Here is a 15,740-nt window from a genome sequence, read left to right as displayed (position 1 = left end):
GAGACAGAAAGAGATTATTTATTTATTTGAAAGGCAGAGTTACAGAGACAGGGCAAGGCAGACAGAGATCTTCCATCCATCAGTCTACTCCCCAAATAACCACAACAGCTGGGGCTGAGTCAGGAGCCTAGAACTCCATTCTGGTCTCCCACATGGATGGCAGGAGCCTAAGTACCTGGGCCATCTTCCACTGCTTTCCCAGGCACCTTAGCAGGCAGCTGGATCAGAAGTGGGGCAGCCAGAATGTGCTGTTGAACGGGTACTCATATGAAAGCCAGCACAGCAGGCAGTGGCTTTTACCCTGCTGTGCCACAATGATGGCCCACAAATGGAGACCTTCAATCGACTGGTTCACCCCCAAAACATCCACAACAGCCAGGCCTGGCCAGACTGAAGCCAGGGGTCTAGAACTCAATCCAAGTCTCTCATGTAAGTGGCAGGGATTCAAGTACTTGTTGCCTCCCGGACTCTGCATCAGCGGGAGGTCAGATGGAACCAGGCACTCTGATATGGCCAGCAGGCTCCAAAAGCAGGGTCTTAATCACTGCACCAAACGCCTGCCTCTACATTGCCAGATTTCAAGACCTATCATCCAACTACAGTTTTAAAGGCAATGTGGTACTGGCGTAACCATCAACATACATGGCAAAACAGACATCCCAGAAACAGGCCACACTAAGTGACAAAGTAACTCAATGGTCTTTTCAACAAATACCGCTGCGACAACTGAATATCTAAATGGGAAGAAATGACCAAATATCATACAAAAAAGGTGAACTTAAAGGAGAGCATTCAACCTAGTGGTCAGGACACCTGCCTGGCTCCGAGACCTGCCTCCCGCTCCTGACTGGCTTCCTGCTGATGCAGACTCCGGGTAGCAGCACTGATGGCGATGGCGTTGTAACGGGGTCCTGCTATCCATGCAGAGGACCTGGGCTGAATTCCTGGCTTCCAGCTTCAGCAGAGACCAGTCCTAGCTGTTGTGGGCGGCTACGGAGTGAACCACAGGATGGAGTTCCCTCTTTTTCCTTCCTTTTTTTTTTTCTCTGCCACTCAAATACATACTTTATAAAAAGAGGCCAGTTCTCTTTTGTTTAAAAAAAAAAAAAGTAAACTTGAAATGATGTGCAAGCAAGACCAAAATTTCTAGAAAACATAGAACAAAAGATTTATGACCTTGGAATAGGCAAAGATTTCTTTGGACACAAAAATACAATTCAGAAAAGAAAAAAATGCTGATAAAATGAATTTCATCAAAATTTAAAAATGGTCTCAAAAAAATATATATACGTGGGTGTTCACACACACACACACACACACACACCATTAAAAGCATGAAAAGGAGAGCTGCAGATAGAGAGAAAATATATGTAATACTTATAGGTAGCAAATGACATATCCAGAATAAAGAATTCTTACAAATCAATTTTTTGGATGGTCAAAGGATATGGACACCTTACAAAAGAGAACACATACAAATGGCCAGTAAGCACATGAAAAGATCCCCAGCATCAGTAGTCACTAGGGTTAGAACAAACTTAAACCACAGTAAGAAGACATTACACATTCACTGCAATAGTTAGAATCAAAAAGTTTGATATTTCACACTGGCAAGGATATGGATCAACTAAAATTGTCATGACCATTTTGGAAGACAGCTTGGTGATTTCTTATGAAGTTAATCAGTTACCATATGACTCAGCAATTGTACTTCTAGATATTTATCCCACAGGAATGAAAATTTCCACAAAAAGATCCATATATAAATGTTAGGAGTGTCACTATTCATAATAGCCAAAGAGATGAAACCCAAATGCCCAACAAGAAGTAAACAAACAAACTGTGTTACAGGCATACAACAGACTACTATTTAACAAAATAGAAACTACTGGAACAACAGGAATAAGTCTCAATGTTCTATATTTGGGTTAAGGTGGTTGGTTACAGGGGTACGAAACTTGCCAACTATAGGGCCGGCGCTGTGGCATAGCAGTAAAGCTGCCACCTGTCACACCAGCATTCCATATGGGTGCTAGTTCATGACCTGCCTGCTCCACTTCCTGGGAAAAGCAACTGAAGCAGGCTTGGGGTCCTGCCACCCATGTGGGAGACCCGGATGAACTCCTGACTCCTGGCTTCAGCCTGGCCCAGCCCCAGCCATTGCGGCTATCTGGGGAGTGAACCCACAGATTTAAGATCTCTCTATCTGTAACTCTTTCAAGTAAGTAAATAAGGGGGCGGCCGCTGTGGCATAGCAGGTAAGGCTGCTACCATATGGGTGTCGGTTGAGTCCTGGTTGCTCCACTTCCCATCCAGCTCTCTGCTACGGCCTGGGAAAATGGTAGAAAATGGCCCAAGTCCTTGGGCCCCTGCACCTGTATGGGAGACCTGGAAGAAGCTCCTGGCTCCTGGCTTCAGATCAGCATAGCTTGGGCCATGTTGGCTGGTTGGGAGTGAAACAGCGGATGGAAGACCGCCTCACCTCTCTCTGCCTCTCTGTAACTCTGCCTTTCAAATAAAAAAAAGAAATATATACATATATATATAATCTTTAAAAAAAGAAAAAGAGAAATTTGTCAAACTATATACTTAAAATATCTATTTCTATGTAAAGATGTTTTTTAAAAAGTAACTACTTCTAGGGAATAGAACTGAGCAAGGTAGAGCAGAAGGTCAATAATTTCATTAAACAATCTTTCTACTCTACTTAATTTAAAAACCACAAGGGTTGGGGCCAGCATTGTAGTGTAGTAGGTTAAGCCTCTGCCTGCAGCACCAGTATCCCATATAGGAATGGGTTCATGTTCCAGCTGTTCCTCTTCCAATCCAGCTCTCTGCTGATGGCCTGGGAAAGCAGAGGAAGATGGCCCAAGTGCTTGGGCCTGTGCACCCGCATGGGAGACCTAGAAAAAGCCCCTGCTTCAGATCGGCCCACTCCGTCTGTTTCGAACACTTGGGGAATGAGCCAGCAGATAGAAGACCTTTCTGTTTCTGTCTCTGTCTCTCTGTAACTCTACTTTTCAAATAAATAAATAAATAATCTTTAAAAAGAAACCACTAGGGTTAAGCCGCTGCTTGCCACACAGGCAACCCGTATCAGATGCCAATTAGAGTCCTGGTCGCTCCAATTCCCCCATCCAGCTCTCTGTTAACGCTTCCCGGAAGTATGGCCCAAATAGCTGGGCCCCTGCCACCCACATGGGAGATCCAGATGGCATTCCTGGCATCAGCCTAGACCAGCCCTGCCCACTGCAGCCATTTGGTGAGTGAACCAGGAAATCAAAGCTCTTTCTCTGTCTTCCTACCCTTCTCTGCCACTCTGCCTGTAAAATAAATCCTAAATAAATAAAATCACACATGGAGCCAACATTTGGCCTAGCAATTAAGATACTTGTGTCCCAAATCAAAGCTCCTGGGTTTCATGCATGCCTCAGGCTACTGAGGCACGTTCCCTGCTAGTGCTGACTGTGGGAGACAGCAGTGATGGCTTAAGTGCTTGGGTTCCTGCCAACCACATGAAAGACCTGGACTGAGTTCCAGGCTCCTGGCTTTGGACTGACCCAGTCCTGAATGATGCAAATAGTTGGGGAGTGAACCAGCGATGGAGACACCCCCAAATTCCTGCCTAGTAAATTAAAAAATAACTTAAAAATAAAACCACATGCCTGCCCTGCCCCCTAAGCACTTCCATATCAGCGCCAATGATGCAGGGACAGGGACCAAAACCCAGGTCTATTCCCGAGTTTGAGGCGTGACAGCAGAAGTGAGGATGTGCCTGGGGCAGTTAGGCCTAGCCTGGGGGCACCCACACTACCAAAATAAAACCACATGCATGTATCGCTTTACTATTCTTTCTTCATTTAAAATTTGTCATCATAAATACTGGTTGTAACACTACTTTTTTCTAAAGCATAAAGCATTACGTACATACTTAAGATAAAAAGTCTTAAATTTTCCAAATTAACATTGCTACTAAAAATACTAGGCCTAATCAAGAGCACATACATTCAAATCCTCACAACCCTCCCTCCTCCCTGAGAGGCAAGTTAACTCCTCTGCACTTTAATTTCTTCACTTGTAAAACGGGGTAATGATAAAAAAAAAAAGTACCTATCAGGGGTACTTAAGTACTATCATAAAGTACGTCATATTGAAAATGGTCAAAAACAGCCCTTCTATTCCCCCTTCTTTCTACAACCCAATGACTTAATATACAAATGCTGTCTATTCTATTTCCCACAGTAGCTCCCTGTGTAAGCTCTTGTCCAGCATGCCTCCACCCTTTGTGTTTCACTAGCTTACTCTCTGGGGCTGTCTTTGTAACAAAAATGATACTTGCTTTAGGTGATGGTCACAGCCCAGAGATTCCTCACCCTCACTCCATCACCACACACACACACATGCAAAAACTTCCTCTCATTTACTAAGAAAATAATAAACAAACAAAATCCAAGCAGTATTTGAGAATAGAGGCCAGCATTGTGGCGCAGTGAGTTAAGCTGCCACCAGGAACATCAGCAACCCTTATGAGCATCGGTTCTAGCCCCAGCTGTTCCACTTTGGATTCACAGCCCTGCTAGTGTGCCTGGGAAAGCAGTGGATAATGGAAGGCCCAAGCACTTGGGTCCCTGCCACCCATGTGGGAGATGGAGATGGAGTGCCAAGCTCCTGGCTTTGGCCTGACCCAGCCTTGACTGTTGTTGCTATGAGGGGAGTGAACTAGCAGGTGGAAGATCTTTCTCTACCTACTCCTCTCTCTGTAACCCTGCCTTCAAATAAATAAATCTTTAAAAAAAAAATTGAGTATAAGGAAAACTAACTTACCAAACTGTTTAAATGAACCTATAAACACAAACATTCCATTTAAAGTGAAGATACCCTTATTTCTCCCAAAGGTGCAAGGCAGCAGCTATAAAGTAAACGAGGGCTACAAGCTGCAACAAGTCCCAGGCTTCAGCATCCATCCCTAACTTACTAAAAATCTCACTCAACTCTGACAACTGTCTGCCCCTTCCTGCCTTTCTTCCCCATCCAGCTCTGTCCTTCTTTCCACTGTCTTAATCATTCACGCAGCTAGCAAACATCTGCCAGGCACCTACAACTCGTCGGCTCTGCTCCAGGTACCGGGGACACTGTGGGGAGCAAAAAAACCCAGCATGACTGCAGGCCCCATGGAATTTACAACCTACTGGAGGAGACAGACCGTAACTGACATTAATCAAATAAACAACCAATCAATGTAAAACTACACGTGTGACTATTAATTCCAGGTAGCATATGCTGAGCATTTACTATGTAACAGGCAATGAGCTAAACACTTAAATGTATTAACACACTTAAGCTTTCATACTTTATGCAAAAGGTACTAGGCATCATCACCCTGATATTACAGAAGGAAAACGGTCCAGTGTTCTACCCAGAGTCACAGATCTAACAAGGGGACAGGAATTACAGTCTCAAAATAAAAGAATTTTGCCTAGTAAGTGAAGTCGAAGAAGACTTCCCCCAAAAGTAACTACTGAGCTTAAGATTTGAAAATTATGTTAGCCAATGAGGGAGGAGTGAAGAACCCAGGCAGAAGGAAAAGAATGTTCAAAAGCCCCACGGAAGGCAAGAGTATGCAATGTATCAGGAATTTAAAGGTTTTTTTTTTTTTTTTTTTCCTTAAAGGCTACAGAAGAGAGTGAAAAGAATAGTGGGAAGAGGGTAGTCAAGCCAAGAAATGAAGGCGCCAGTATAGGTGGAAAGAAGTGGATGGATTTAAAAGATCTACTCGGGGAGCCCGGGTTGTGGTACAGCGGGGTTAAGCCTCTGGCTGACATCAGATGAGCACTGATTCAAGCCTTGGCTGTTCTTCTAATCCAGCTCCCTGCTAATGCGCTTGAGAAAGCAGCAACAGATGGCCCAGGTGCTGGGGCCCCGGCCACCCACATGGGAAATCTGCATAGAGTTCCAGGCTCCTGGCTCCAGGATGTTGGGAAGTGAAGGAGCAGATGGAAGAGCTCTCTCTCCTTTTCCTTCTCCAACTCTGCCTTTCAAATACAAGACATTTTTAAAAAGAAACAAACAGGGCTGGTGCTGCAGCACAGTGGGCTAAGCCTCTGCCTGCAGTGCCAGCATCCCATAGGGGTGGAGGTTCGAATCTCAGCTGCTCCACTTCCGATCCAGCTCTGTTATGGCCTGGGAAATCATAGAAAGTGGCCAAAGTGCTTGGGCCCCTGCACCCACGTGGGAGACCTGGAAGAAGCTCCTGGCTCCTGGCTTCGGATCGGCCCAGTTCCAGCCACGGCGGCCACTTGGGGAGTGAACAAGAGGATGCAGGATCTCTCTCTTTGCCTCTGTCTCTCTGTAACTCTGCCTTACAAATAAATTGATAAATCTTAACCAAAAATAAATAAAGGACCTATGCTAAGGTAAAATATGCTACACTTGGTGCTGGACTGGACGTGTGAGTGATGGTGAACTCAGTTTCCGGCTGGGTAACATCAGGAGACCCAGACTTGGGAAGATAAAGGATCTGCTCCGGGCAGATGGCATTTAAGATGCCTCTGATACACTAGGTAGACGGATGAGTACAGACGTCTTTTCGGGGCTTGGCACAGAGAAACCTGTAACTGACTTCTGGATGGTAATGAAGTTGCCAGGAGTGGAGGGGGAGGAGCCAGGGGATCAAAAACAAGACTAGGCAAGCTGAGCCACAGAGGCCAAAGGCAGAGGTGATCAACAGGCCCCAGCGCCGCGGGGGCCAGGCTGACCGACGGCAGGTGCCGCGAGGCGAGGGCACAGAGTAACTGGAAACAGATGACTCCCGAGAAGTTTGGGGGGATGGGGGGAGGGCGGCCGGCGAGGGAGATGCGAACAAAGTACGTCTGTTTTCTCGGCAGAAAAACGTTGAGCGTGCGTAACGGACACTGGAAGGCTCCCGCGACAAGAGGGCGCCGATCAGCGCGGGGGAAACCCCGGCGGCTCCCCCGCCATCTGCGTGGTCCCGCCCGCCGCCCTGGCTCCCCTCCTCCGTCCCCGCTCCGCGCGGCTCCGCGCCCACGACCGCTCCCAGCCTCTCCTCACCGCAATGGCCCCCTCACTCAGGTGGCCGACCATGGCTCCGCCGCGCCAACTGCCGCGCTCGGGGTTCGCAGCAGCCCGGCCTTCACTACCGGGGTCCCGCGGGCTGCACGGCAATTGGCCAGAGGAATTGCGCGCGCCACTCCCGCCCACGACGTGCGCGCGGCCTAGGGGCGGGCTTAGGGCCCGAGCAGACGACGCATTGGCCGAGACGGCGCACGTGACCTGCCGGAGGCCGGGCTCGAGGCCTAGTGGCGGGCTGGCGGGGCCCCGGGGCGGAGCGCCGCGACGTGGGGCGCGCCGGGTGTCGCGCGCCGGCGACCCAGCTACCGGAGCTCGGCCTGGGCACCTGCGAGAACGCCCGGCCAGGAGTTCGGCGCGCGGTCAGCCTGGCAAGCCAGAGCCGAACCAGAGCTCCCTCCCCCCCCATAATTGCGGCTAAATAGGCTCAAGGCAGCGACTGGATTCCTTAAGCCCTGAACCGTGGCATCCAGGGGTCCTCTGAAGGTAAATAAGATTCAGTTCCCGCAAGTCACAGGAGAGCACCGTGTGTCCAGGGAGTTGCCCAGCTCAGGGTAGATGTGGTACGGCCCTCCCAGAGGTAGGAGATCAGGGGAGGCGTCCCAGAGAAGGTGCCGTTTGAATCGAGGAGAAGGTTGTGTAGGAAGTTGCTAGGTGGACTCCAGATAAGGGTGGAATCGCCTGGCACGCTGGGATAGCAGAGTAGATACAGAGGAAGAAGTGGGGTTTGAGAGTTCGAAAGCCGTGGACCAGATCATGGCGGGTTTGTGCTGCTCTTCCCTGTGTGCTAGCATTCAGGAGCATTCGTGAATTCAAGGCAGAGAACTGCCACCTGTCCCGGTGCAGGATGGACTGAGGGCGTGGAGCCACTCTGACGCTCTGGAAAGAGTGCCACGCAAGGGTTGGTGAGGGCTTGGACTGCAGGGAGCTGCGGACTGAAACAGAAAACTGGACCGGGAGAGAGATGGTTGTAATCGCAGGGGTCAGTGAGATGGGGTCCCACCTGGACGGCGAAGGTCTCAGAAGGGCCGGAGGGCAGCTCTCTGCAGTCATCAGACTCGTTTTCATAGCACCGTGGGCTGGCACGGTGCCTGGGACAAAGCCAGCTTCCCACAAGCGTTTCTCAGCGACAGGATGCTGAGTGAATTGGAGTGAGAGAATACAGGTCCTTCCCCAGCTTGGAACGGTAGAAAGAGACCACAGGCAGGGACCTTGTTGCTTTGCGCTCATGTGGATGGCTCCGTGATTTTCCAGCGTTGTGTGCAGATCTGAGCTTCTGTGAGTTCCGCATTTCACAGATCTGAAGCAGAATGGACCTGCCCGTGGACGAGTGGAAGTCGTACATCCTCCAGAAGTGGTCTCTGCTCCCCACGGCCGTCCAGCTGACAATCGCCACAGCAGAGACGTTGAGTGATGTCTTTCTGCTCTCCTCCTCGCTCCTTCAGTAAGTGAATGGAAGCTACAGCCAGAGAAATTCTGAGCTGGAAAATGTTCTCTTTGGTCATTTGCTCTGAAGGAATATCTCTGTCTGATGGGAAGGTTAATTTCAGGGTTTTTGTATTTCAAGGCATTCAAGATTCTTGCTATTTCCATAGGTTTTAGGTTTTTTTGTGTGTGTTTTTTTTTTAAGATTTATTTATTTATTTGAAAGAGTTACACAGAGAGGGGAGAGGCAGAGAGAGGAGAGACAGAGTGAGAGAGGCCTTCCATCCGATGGTTCACTCCCCAATTGGCTGCAATGGCTGGAGCTGTGCAGATCTGAAGCCAGGAGCTTCTTCTGGGTCTTCCACACAGGTACAGAGGCCCAAGAACTTGGGCCATCTTCTACTGCTTTTCTAGGCCATAGCAGAGAGCTGGATCAGAAGAGGAGCAGCCAAGTCTCGAACTGGCGCCCATATGGGATGCCGGTGCTTCAGGCCAGACTTTAACCCACTGAGCAACAGCGCTGGCCCCGTGGTTTTTTTTTTTTTTTTTTTTTTCTTAATCTACAATTACAGAGCAAGTAGGAATGACTGCTTTGCTTTTTTCAGTGTTAATGTTACCAAGTGCTCAAACTTGGAAGCATCTTACAGGTCATGTAGTCTTAACTCCAGTAATTTTATTTTTTAAAAAGATTTATTTTATTGATTTGAAAGGCAGAGTGACAGAGAGGGAGAGACAGAGTAATCTTCCATCCACTGGTTCACTCCCCAAATGGCTACAACAGTCACAGTTGGGCCTGGCTGAAGCCAGGAGCCAGGAACTCCATCCTTATCTCTCACGTGGGTGTCAGGGGCGCAGGTACTTGGGCCATTTTCTGCTGCCTTCCCAGGTGCATTAGCAGGGAACTGGATCAGAAGCAGAACAGCCAATATGCGAACATATTTAACTGGCTGTGCTACAAGTCTGGTCCCTCCAGTAATTTTTTTTTAAAGATTTATTTATTTGGGGCCGGCACCGTGGCTTAACAGGCTAATCCTCCGCCTTGCGGCGCTGGCACACCGGGTTCTAGTCCCGGTTGGGGCACTGGATTCTGTCCCAGTTGCCCCTCTTCCAGGCCAGCTCTCTGCTATGGCCCGAGAAGGCAGTGGAGGATGGCCCAAGTGCTTGGGCCCTGCACCCCATGGGAGTGCAGGAGGAAGCACCTGGCTCCTGCCTTCGGATCAGCGCGGTGCGCCGGCCGCAGCGGCCTTTGGAGGGTGAACCAATGGCAAAGGAAGACCTTTCTCTCTGTCTCTCTCTCTCTCACTGTCCACTCTGCCTGTGAAAAATAAAAATTAAAAAAAAAAAAAGATTTATTTATTTATTTGAAAGTGAGAGTTACAAAGAGAGAGAGAGAGAGAGGTCTTTTCATCTGCTGGTTCACTCTCCAGTTGGCCACAATGGCTGGAGCTGCACAGATCTGAAACCAGAAGCCAAGAGCTTCTTCCTGGTCTCCCACATGGGTGCAGAGGCCCAAGGACTTAGGCCATCTTCTGCTTTGCCAGGCCATAGCAGAGAGCTAGATCGGAAGTAGAGCAGCTGGGACACAATCCAGCACCCATGTGGGATGCTGACACTGCAGGCAGGGGTTTTACCCTCTACACCACAACGCCAGCCCCATCCTTCCAGTAATTTTCCCCAAATGTCTGTAATGACCAGGGCTGGGCCAGACTGAAGCCAGGAGCCAGGAGCTTCTTCCAGGTTTCCCACGTATTGGATACGGGAGCCCAAGGGCTTGGGCCATCTGCTGTTGCTTTCCCAGGCACTTAGCGGTGAGCTGGATCAAAAGTAGAGCAGCAGGCCCAGTGTTGTGGCATAGCGGATAAGGCCGCTGTCTGTGATGCCAGCATCCTATATATGTGCCGGTTCATGTCTCGGCTGCTGCACTTCTGATCAAGCTCCCTGCTACTGTGCCTAGGAAAGCAGTGGAGCATGGCCCAAGTCTTTAGGGACCCTTCTCCCACGTGGGAGACCCAGAAGAAGCTCCTGGCTCCTACCTTGGGCCTGGCCCAGCTGCGGCCATTGGGGAGTGAGCCAGCAGATGTGGGATCTTTCTGTCTCTCCTGCCCTCTCTCTCTAAACTCTGCCTTTCAAATAAATAAATAAATCTTTAAAAAAAAAAAAAAAGCCAGCGCCGCGGCTCACTAGGCTAATCCTCCGCCTTGCGGCGCCGTCACACCAGGTTCTAGTACCGGTCGGGGCACCGGATTCTGTCCCGGTTGCCCCTCTTCCAGGCCAGCTCTCTGCTGTGGCCAGGGAGTGCAGTGGAGGATGGCCCAAGTGCTTGGGCCCTGCACCCCATGGGAGACCAGGAGAAGCCCCTGGCTCCTGCCATCGGATCAGTGCGGTGCGCCGGCCGCAGCGTGCCAACCGCGGCGGCCATTGGAGGGTGAACCAACGGCAAAGGAAGACCTTTCTCTCTGTCTCTCTCTCACTGTCCACTCTGCCTGTCAAAAAAAAAAAAAAAAAAAAAGTGGAGGGGCCGGCACTGTGGTGCAGCGGGTTAAAGCCCTGGCCTGAAGCACCGGCATTCCATATGGGCTCTGGTTCTAGTCCCAGCTGTTCCTTTTTTGATCCAGCTCTCTGCTATGGCCTGGGAAAGCAGTAGAAGATGGCCCAAGTCCTTGGACCCCTGTACCTATGTGTGAGACCCGGAAGAAGCTCCTGGCTTCAGATTGGCACAGCTCCAGCCGTTGTGGCCAATTGAGGAGTGAACCAATTGGGGATGGAAGACCTCTCTCTCTGTCTCTACATCTCTCTATAACTCTGTCTTTCAAATAAATAAAATAAATCTTAAAAAAAAAAAAAAAAAGTGGAACAGCTGAGATTTGAACAGGCACCCATATGGGATGCTGGTGTTACAGTCAGCGGCTTGACCTTTTATACCACAACACTGGCCTCTAAAAATGGTTTTTACAGATAAAGCATTTGCAGGTGATTTGACAATAGGGAATACTGGCTTTGAACCCTGATTTTTAAGCAAAATGGTATTCATTTTTGTGAAAATTCTAGTTTTCTCATTAATAGACCTTTATTACAAAAATTATACTGTATTACATTTTTAATTTTGTGGATAGAAAATGTTGAGAAGTTTGGGTTTTGTTACTTAAAGATCTGTGTAATAGCTTTCAGTTTGCCTCTTGGCTTGCAAAGCCTAAATGTTTACTCTGGCTTGCAGAGGGAAGTTCCCTGACCCCTTCTGCAAAGCACTGTTGTGGCTGTGGCATGGAGGACAGACCATGGGAGGTTGGGAGGCTGGTGTGTGAATGCGGTGGGAGGTAAGACGGTGATAATGTGGACCACAGTGGGAGTAGTGGGAATAGTGAGAAGGGGTTGGATTCTGGGGCAGTTTCAACAGCATTTCCTGAGAGATGGGGTCCAGTGTGTTAGAGAACGTGAGAAGTAAAAAAATGGCTGTAGGGATTTAAGTCTCACAGGCCCCAGGAAGAAGGACAAAATTGCCGTCACCTGGAGACTGCAGATGGCACTGTCTCGGGAAGAGCACAGGTTCACATCTGACTCTCAGACTGTAGAAGAGAGGCCTGGAATTGAGATACAGACTTGGCAGTTCTACCAGGATCCTTCAAAAGGATCATGGAAAATGGAATTAAAATCTAAGTTTATTCTGTTGCAAACAGTTTTTTGAAATCCATGCTTATGAGGGGGGTCTTTGAAAAGGAAATGGGGCAGGGTTGGGGGACCCTAGCATTGTGGCACTGCGTTGAGCTGCTGCTTACAATGCCACCATCCCATATCAGAGTGCTGGTGTGAGTCCTGGCTGTTCCTCTTCCAATCCAGCTCTCTGCTATGGCCTGGGAAAGCAGTAGAAGATGACCCAAGTACTTGGGCCCCTGCCATCCATGTGAAACCAGGAAATTCAGAGTTACTCAGAGAGAAGGAGAGGCAGAGAGAGAGAGCAGTCTTCCATCCGCTGGTTCACTCCTCAGTTGGCCTCAACAGCCAGAGCTGTGCCGATCCAAAGCCAGGAGCCAGAAGCTTCTTCTGGGTCTCCCATGCGGGTTCAGGGACCCAAAGATTTGGGTTATCTTCCACTGCCTTCTCAGGCCACAGCAGCGAGCTGGATTAGAAGTGGAGCAGCCGGGACTCGAACTGGCATCCATATGGGATGCCGGCACTGCAGTCGGAGGCTTTACCTGCTATACCACAGCGCCACCCCCCAGGATGGAGTTCTTGCTTCCTGGCTTCAGCCTGGCCCAGCCCAGGCTGTTGCAGCCATTTGGGGAGGAAACCAGCTAAAGGAAGGTCATTCTCTGTCTCTCCCTTTGTCTGTAACTGTGCCTTTCAGATAAAAAAGTAAATCTTTAAAAAAAAATTAGTCAGGGGCCAGTGCCATGGCACAGCAGATAAAGCCCCTGCCTGTGGTGCTAGCATCCCATATGGGCGCTGGTTCGAGTCCCAGCTGCTGTTCTTCTGATTTAGCTCCTTGCTGATGGCCTGGGAAAGCAGCAGAGGATGGCCCCAGTGCTTGGGCCCTTGCACCGACATGGGAGACCTGGAAGAAGCTCTTGTTTTCTGGCTTCAGATCAGCCCAGCCCAGGCCATCGTGGCCACTTGGGAAGTGATCCAGTAGATATAAGATCTCACTCTATCTGTGTGTGTCTGTGTGTGTGTGTGCGTCTCTAACTCTGCCCTTCTAATGAATAAATACATATTTTTAAAAATTAATAAAAGGTGATAGAAAATGCATATAATGAAAAAACTACGCATGGGGGCCCAGTGCTGTGGTGTAGTAGGTTAAGCCTCCACCTGTGGTGCCAGCATCCCATATGGGCATTAGTTTGGGTCCCAGCTGCTACTCTTCTGTCCAACTCTCTGATATGGCCTGGGAAAGCAGTGGAAGATGGCTCAAGTGCTTGGGCCCCTGTACCCACACGGGAGACCCAGAAGAAGCTCCTGGCTGCTGGCTTTAGAAGGGCTCACTCAGCTCCAGCCATTGCTGCCATTTAGGGAATGAGCCAGCAGATGGAAGACCTGTCTCTCTCTATCTGCCTCTCAAATAAATGGGTACATCTTTAAAAAAACTGAAAACTATTCATGAATTTCCAATTTTTTGCACCAAAATTAACATCTTTTAATTCTGTTTTTCTACAAGCTTCTTCTTTTTTTTTTTTTTAAGATTTTATTTATTTATTTGAGAGAGCCATCTGGGCCATCATCTACTGCTTTCTGGGTCATCATCTACCACTTTCCAAGGCCATAGCAGAGAGCTAGATTGGAAGAAGAGAAACCAGGACTAGAACCGCAGGGGCCGCAGGCAGAGGATTAATCTACTGCGCCACAGCGGTGGCCCCCACAAACTTCTTGAAGTACCCTCATGCTTTGCATTTGGAGCCACTAAACCTGGATAAGCTCATCAAGCACAAGAGTGTAGATGCCTTCTGTGTGTGATGCACTTTGAAATTTCCCCTTCTACTTATCTCATTTTAAAAATGCTGATCAGAACCCACTAAATTAATTTCATGACTCGTTGAGTCATGACCTGGAATTTGAAAAATAATGCCTGAAGCTCTACGGGGTCTGGTGATTACCTTCACAGAATTTCCAAAACTGATGAGGACCTACTGATGAGAACTTTGGGTAATAGAGTTTTCTCAAGATCAACTGATAGAGTTTAAGCAACAAGAATCATTTGATGTTTGGTATACTGAGAGAATATAAACAAAAGGAAAGGATTTGCCTGGTTGTTTAGTATTGGAGCTCCTCCAGGCTCCAGCCTGCACTCTTTCTCCTGTTCACTCTGTATCCTCTGCTGAGACAGCGCGGTTCACACATCAATTGTCTCCTATATGCTGGGTATCCTTAAAATTATATATCTCTTCTGAGAGTCACATCTCTAAACCCAGCTGACTACTTGAAAGTCTCAAAGATGCTTAAAATTCGACATATCAAAACCAAACTCACAGTCTTGTCCTCAAAACAAGGTTCCCTTGCAGTGTTACTATCTCATTGTTTTACGTTCAGTTCCTAAACCCAGACACCTAAGAGCCATCCTGTGTTGAAATCTCCACTCGTGATCTTTCCGCAGCCTGTGTCCGATTATTTTCTGTAACTCCTTAGTGCCATCCCTGTGTCGAGTTGCTACCCAGAAACCTACCAGTTGTGCTGTTTTCCTTCTCCCTAATGCCCATATAAAATCTATTCTCACAGCCTGTCTGTTATAATACTGCAGATGCTGGGGTTCTCAGATTTGGCACTAGGCCTTCGGCTTCTGGGTAGCATATGACAGATTACAATGGACAGTACTCCTACTGCAATTTAAAAAGTTAATGCTATAGGAGCCAGCGCTGTGGAGCAGCAAGTTAAGCCATGTCTTTCAGTGCTGGCATCACATGTGGGTGTCAGTTTGAGTCCTGGCTGCTCCACTTCCAATCCAGCTCCCTACTAATGTGCCTGGGAAAGCAGCAGAAGATGGTCCAAGTCCCTGGTCCCCTGCACCCATGTGAAAGACCTGGAGAAAGCTCCTGGCTCCTGGCTTTGGCCTGACACAGCCATGGCTATTGCGGCTATTTGGGGAGTGAACTAATGGGTGGAAGATCTCTTTCTCTGTGCCTCCCCTTCTCTCTCTCTAACTGTGCCTTTCAAATAAATAACTAATTTTTTTTAATTAATGCTGTAATAATATTTTTAAAGACATCAGATAACAACAGGGTTAGATGGACTAGAATTCCAGAGAAGGGAGCTGGGGTTATGGCACAGTGAGTTAAGCTGGCACTGCCTGCAACATTGACATCCAATATTAGAGTGCTGATTTGAGTCCCGGCTACTCTGCTTCTGATCCAACTTCCTGCTGAAGTGCCAGGAAAGCAGCAGAAAATGGCCCAGGTGCTTGGGTCCCTGCTACCCATGTAGGGGGCAAGGGTGGAGTTCCTGGCTCTTGGCTTTGGCCTGGCTCTTGCCTGGCTGTTGAGGCCATTTGGAAAGTGAATCAGAGAGAGCTCTGTCTGTTTGTGACTCTGCCTTTCAAATAAGTAAATACATATTCCAGAGAAGGAAGATTGCTTCCTGGGTTGTCACCAGCCATTTCCTTTCCTGGGAGTACTTGCAGGCCAAGGATCAGGCTAGAACCTCACGGAGGAAAAGTCCTGGTAGAAACAAGCTGGGAGATCTCTTGGTCGCCGTGGGGCTGATGTGATGGGCTGGAAGCTGGAGAAGACCCAAAAGCAAACAGTTTT

General features: G+C 48.6%; 2 protein-coding genes across 7 annotated transcripts in view; one reads left to right on the top strand and one right to left on the bottom strand.

Moving 5' to 3' along the window:
- The window catches only part of RPA1 (replication protein A1), a 59,970-nt gene extending 52,788 nt beyond the window's left edge, over nt 1-7,182 (bottom strand). Inside the window, exon 1 of the mRNA XM_062175558.1 lies at nt 7,069-7,182. Within this exon, the coding sequence (XP_062031542.1) occupies nt 7,069-7,101 (33 nt within the window). The 5' untranslated portion in view covers nt 7,102-7,182. The remainder of the gene's footprint in view (nt 1-7,068) is intronic.
- A 210-nt stretch (nt 7,183-7,392) lies between these two features.
- SMYD4 (SET and MYND domain containing 4) overlaps nt 7,393-15,740 on the top strand; it is a 62,607-nt gene continuing 54,259 nt past the window's right edge. For 2 of the 6 annotated variants that reach the window (XM_062175403.1, XM_062175400.1), the window contains exons 1-2: nt 7,393-7,572; nt 8,341-8,530. In XM_062175403.1, the coding sequence (XP_062031387.1) occupies nt 8,397-8,530 (134 nt within the window). In that variant the 5' untranslated portion in view covers nt 7,393-7,572; nt 8,341-8,396. Of the gene's footprint in view, nt 8,531-15,740 lie in introns of all 6 variants that reach the window. The other 4 variants (XM_062175402.1, XM_062175401.1, XM_062175404.1 and 1 more) reach the window with 4 other exon arrangements.

Source organism: Lepus europaeus, chromosome 18 (assembly GCF_033115175.1).
Source record: "Lepus europaeus isolate LE1 chromosome 18, mLepTim1.pri, whole genome shotgun sequence".
NCBI classification, from domain to species: domain Eukaryota; kingdom Metazoa; phylum Chordata; class Mammalia; order Lagomorpha; family Leporidae; genus Lepus; species Lepus europaeus.
Note: the sequence above shows the minus strand (reverse complement) of the source record. Positions and strands in the feature narration are given on the sequence as shown.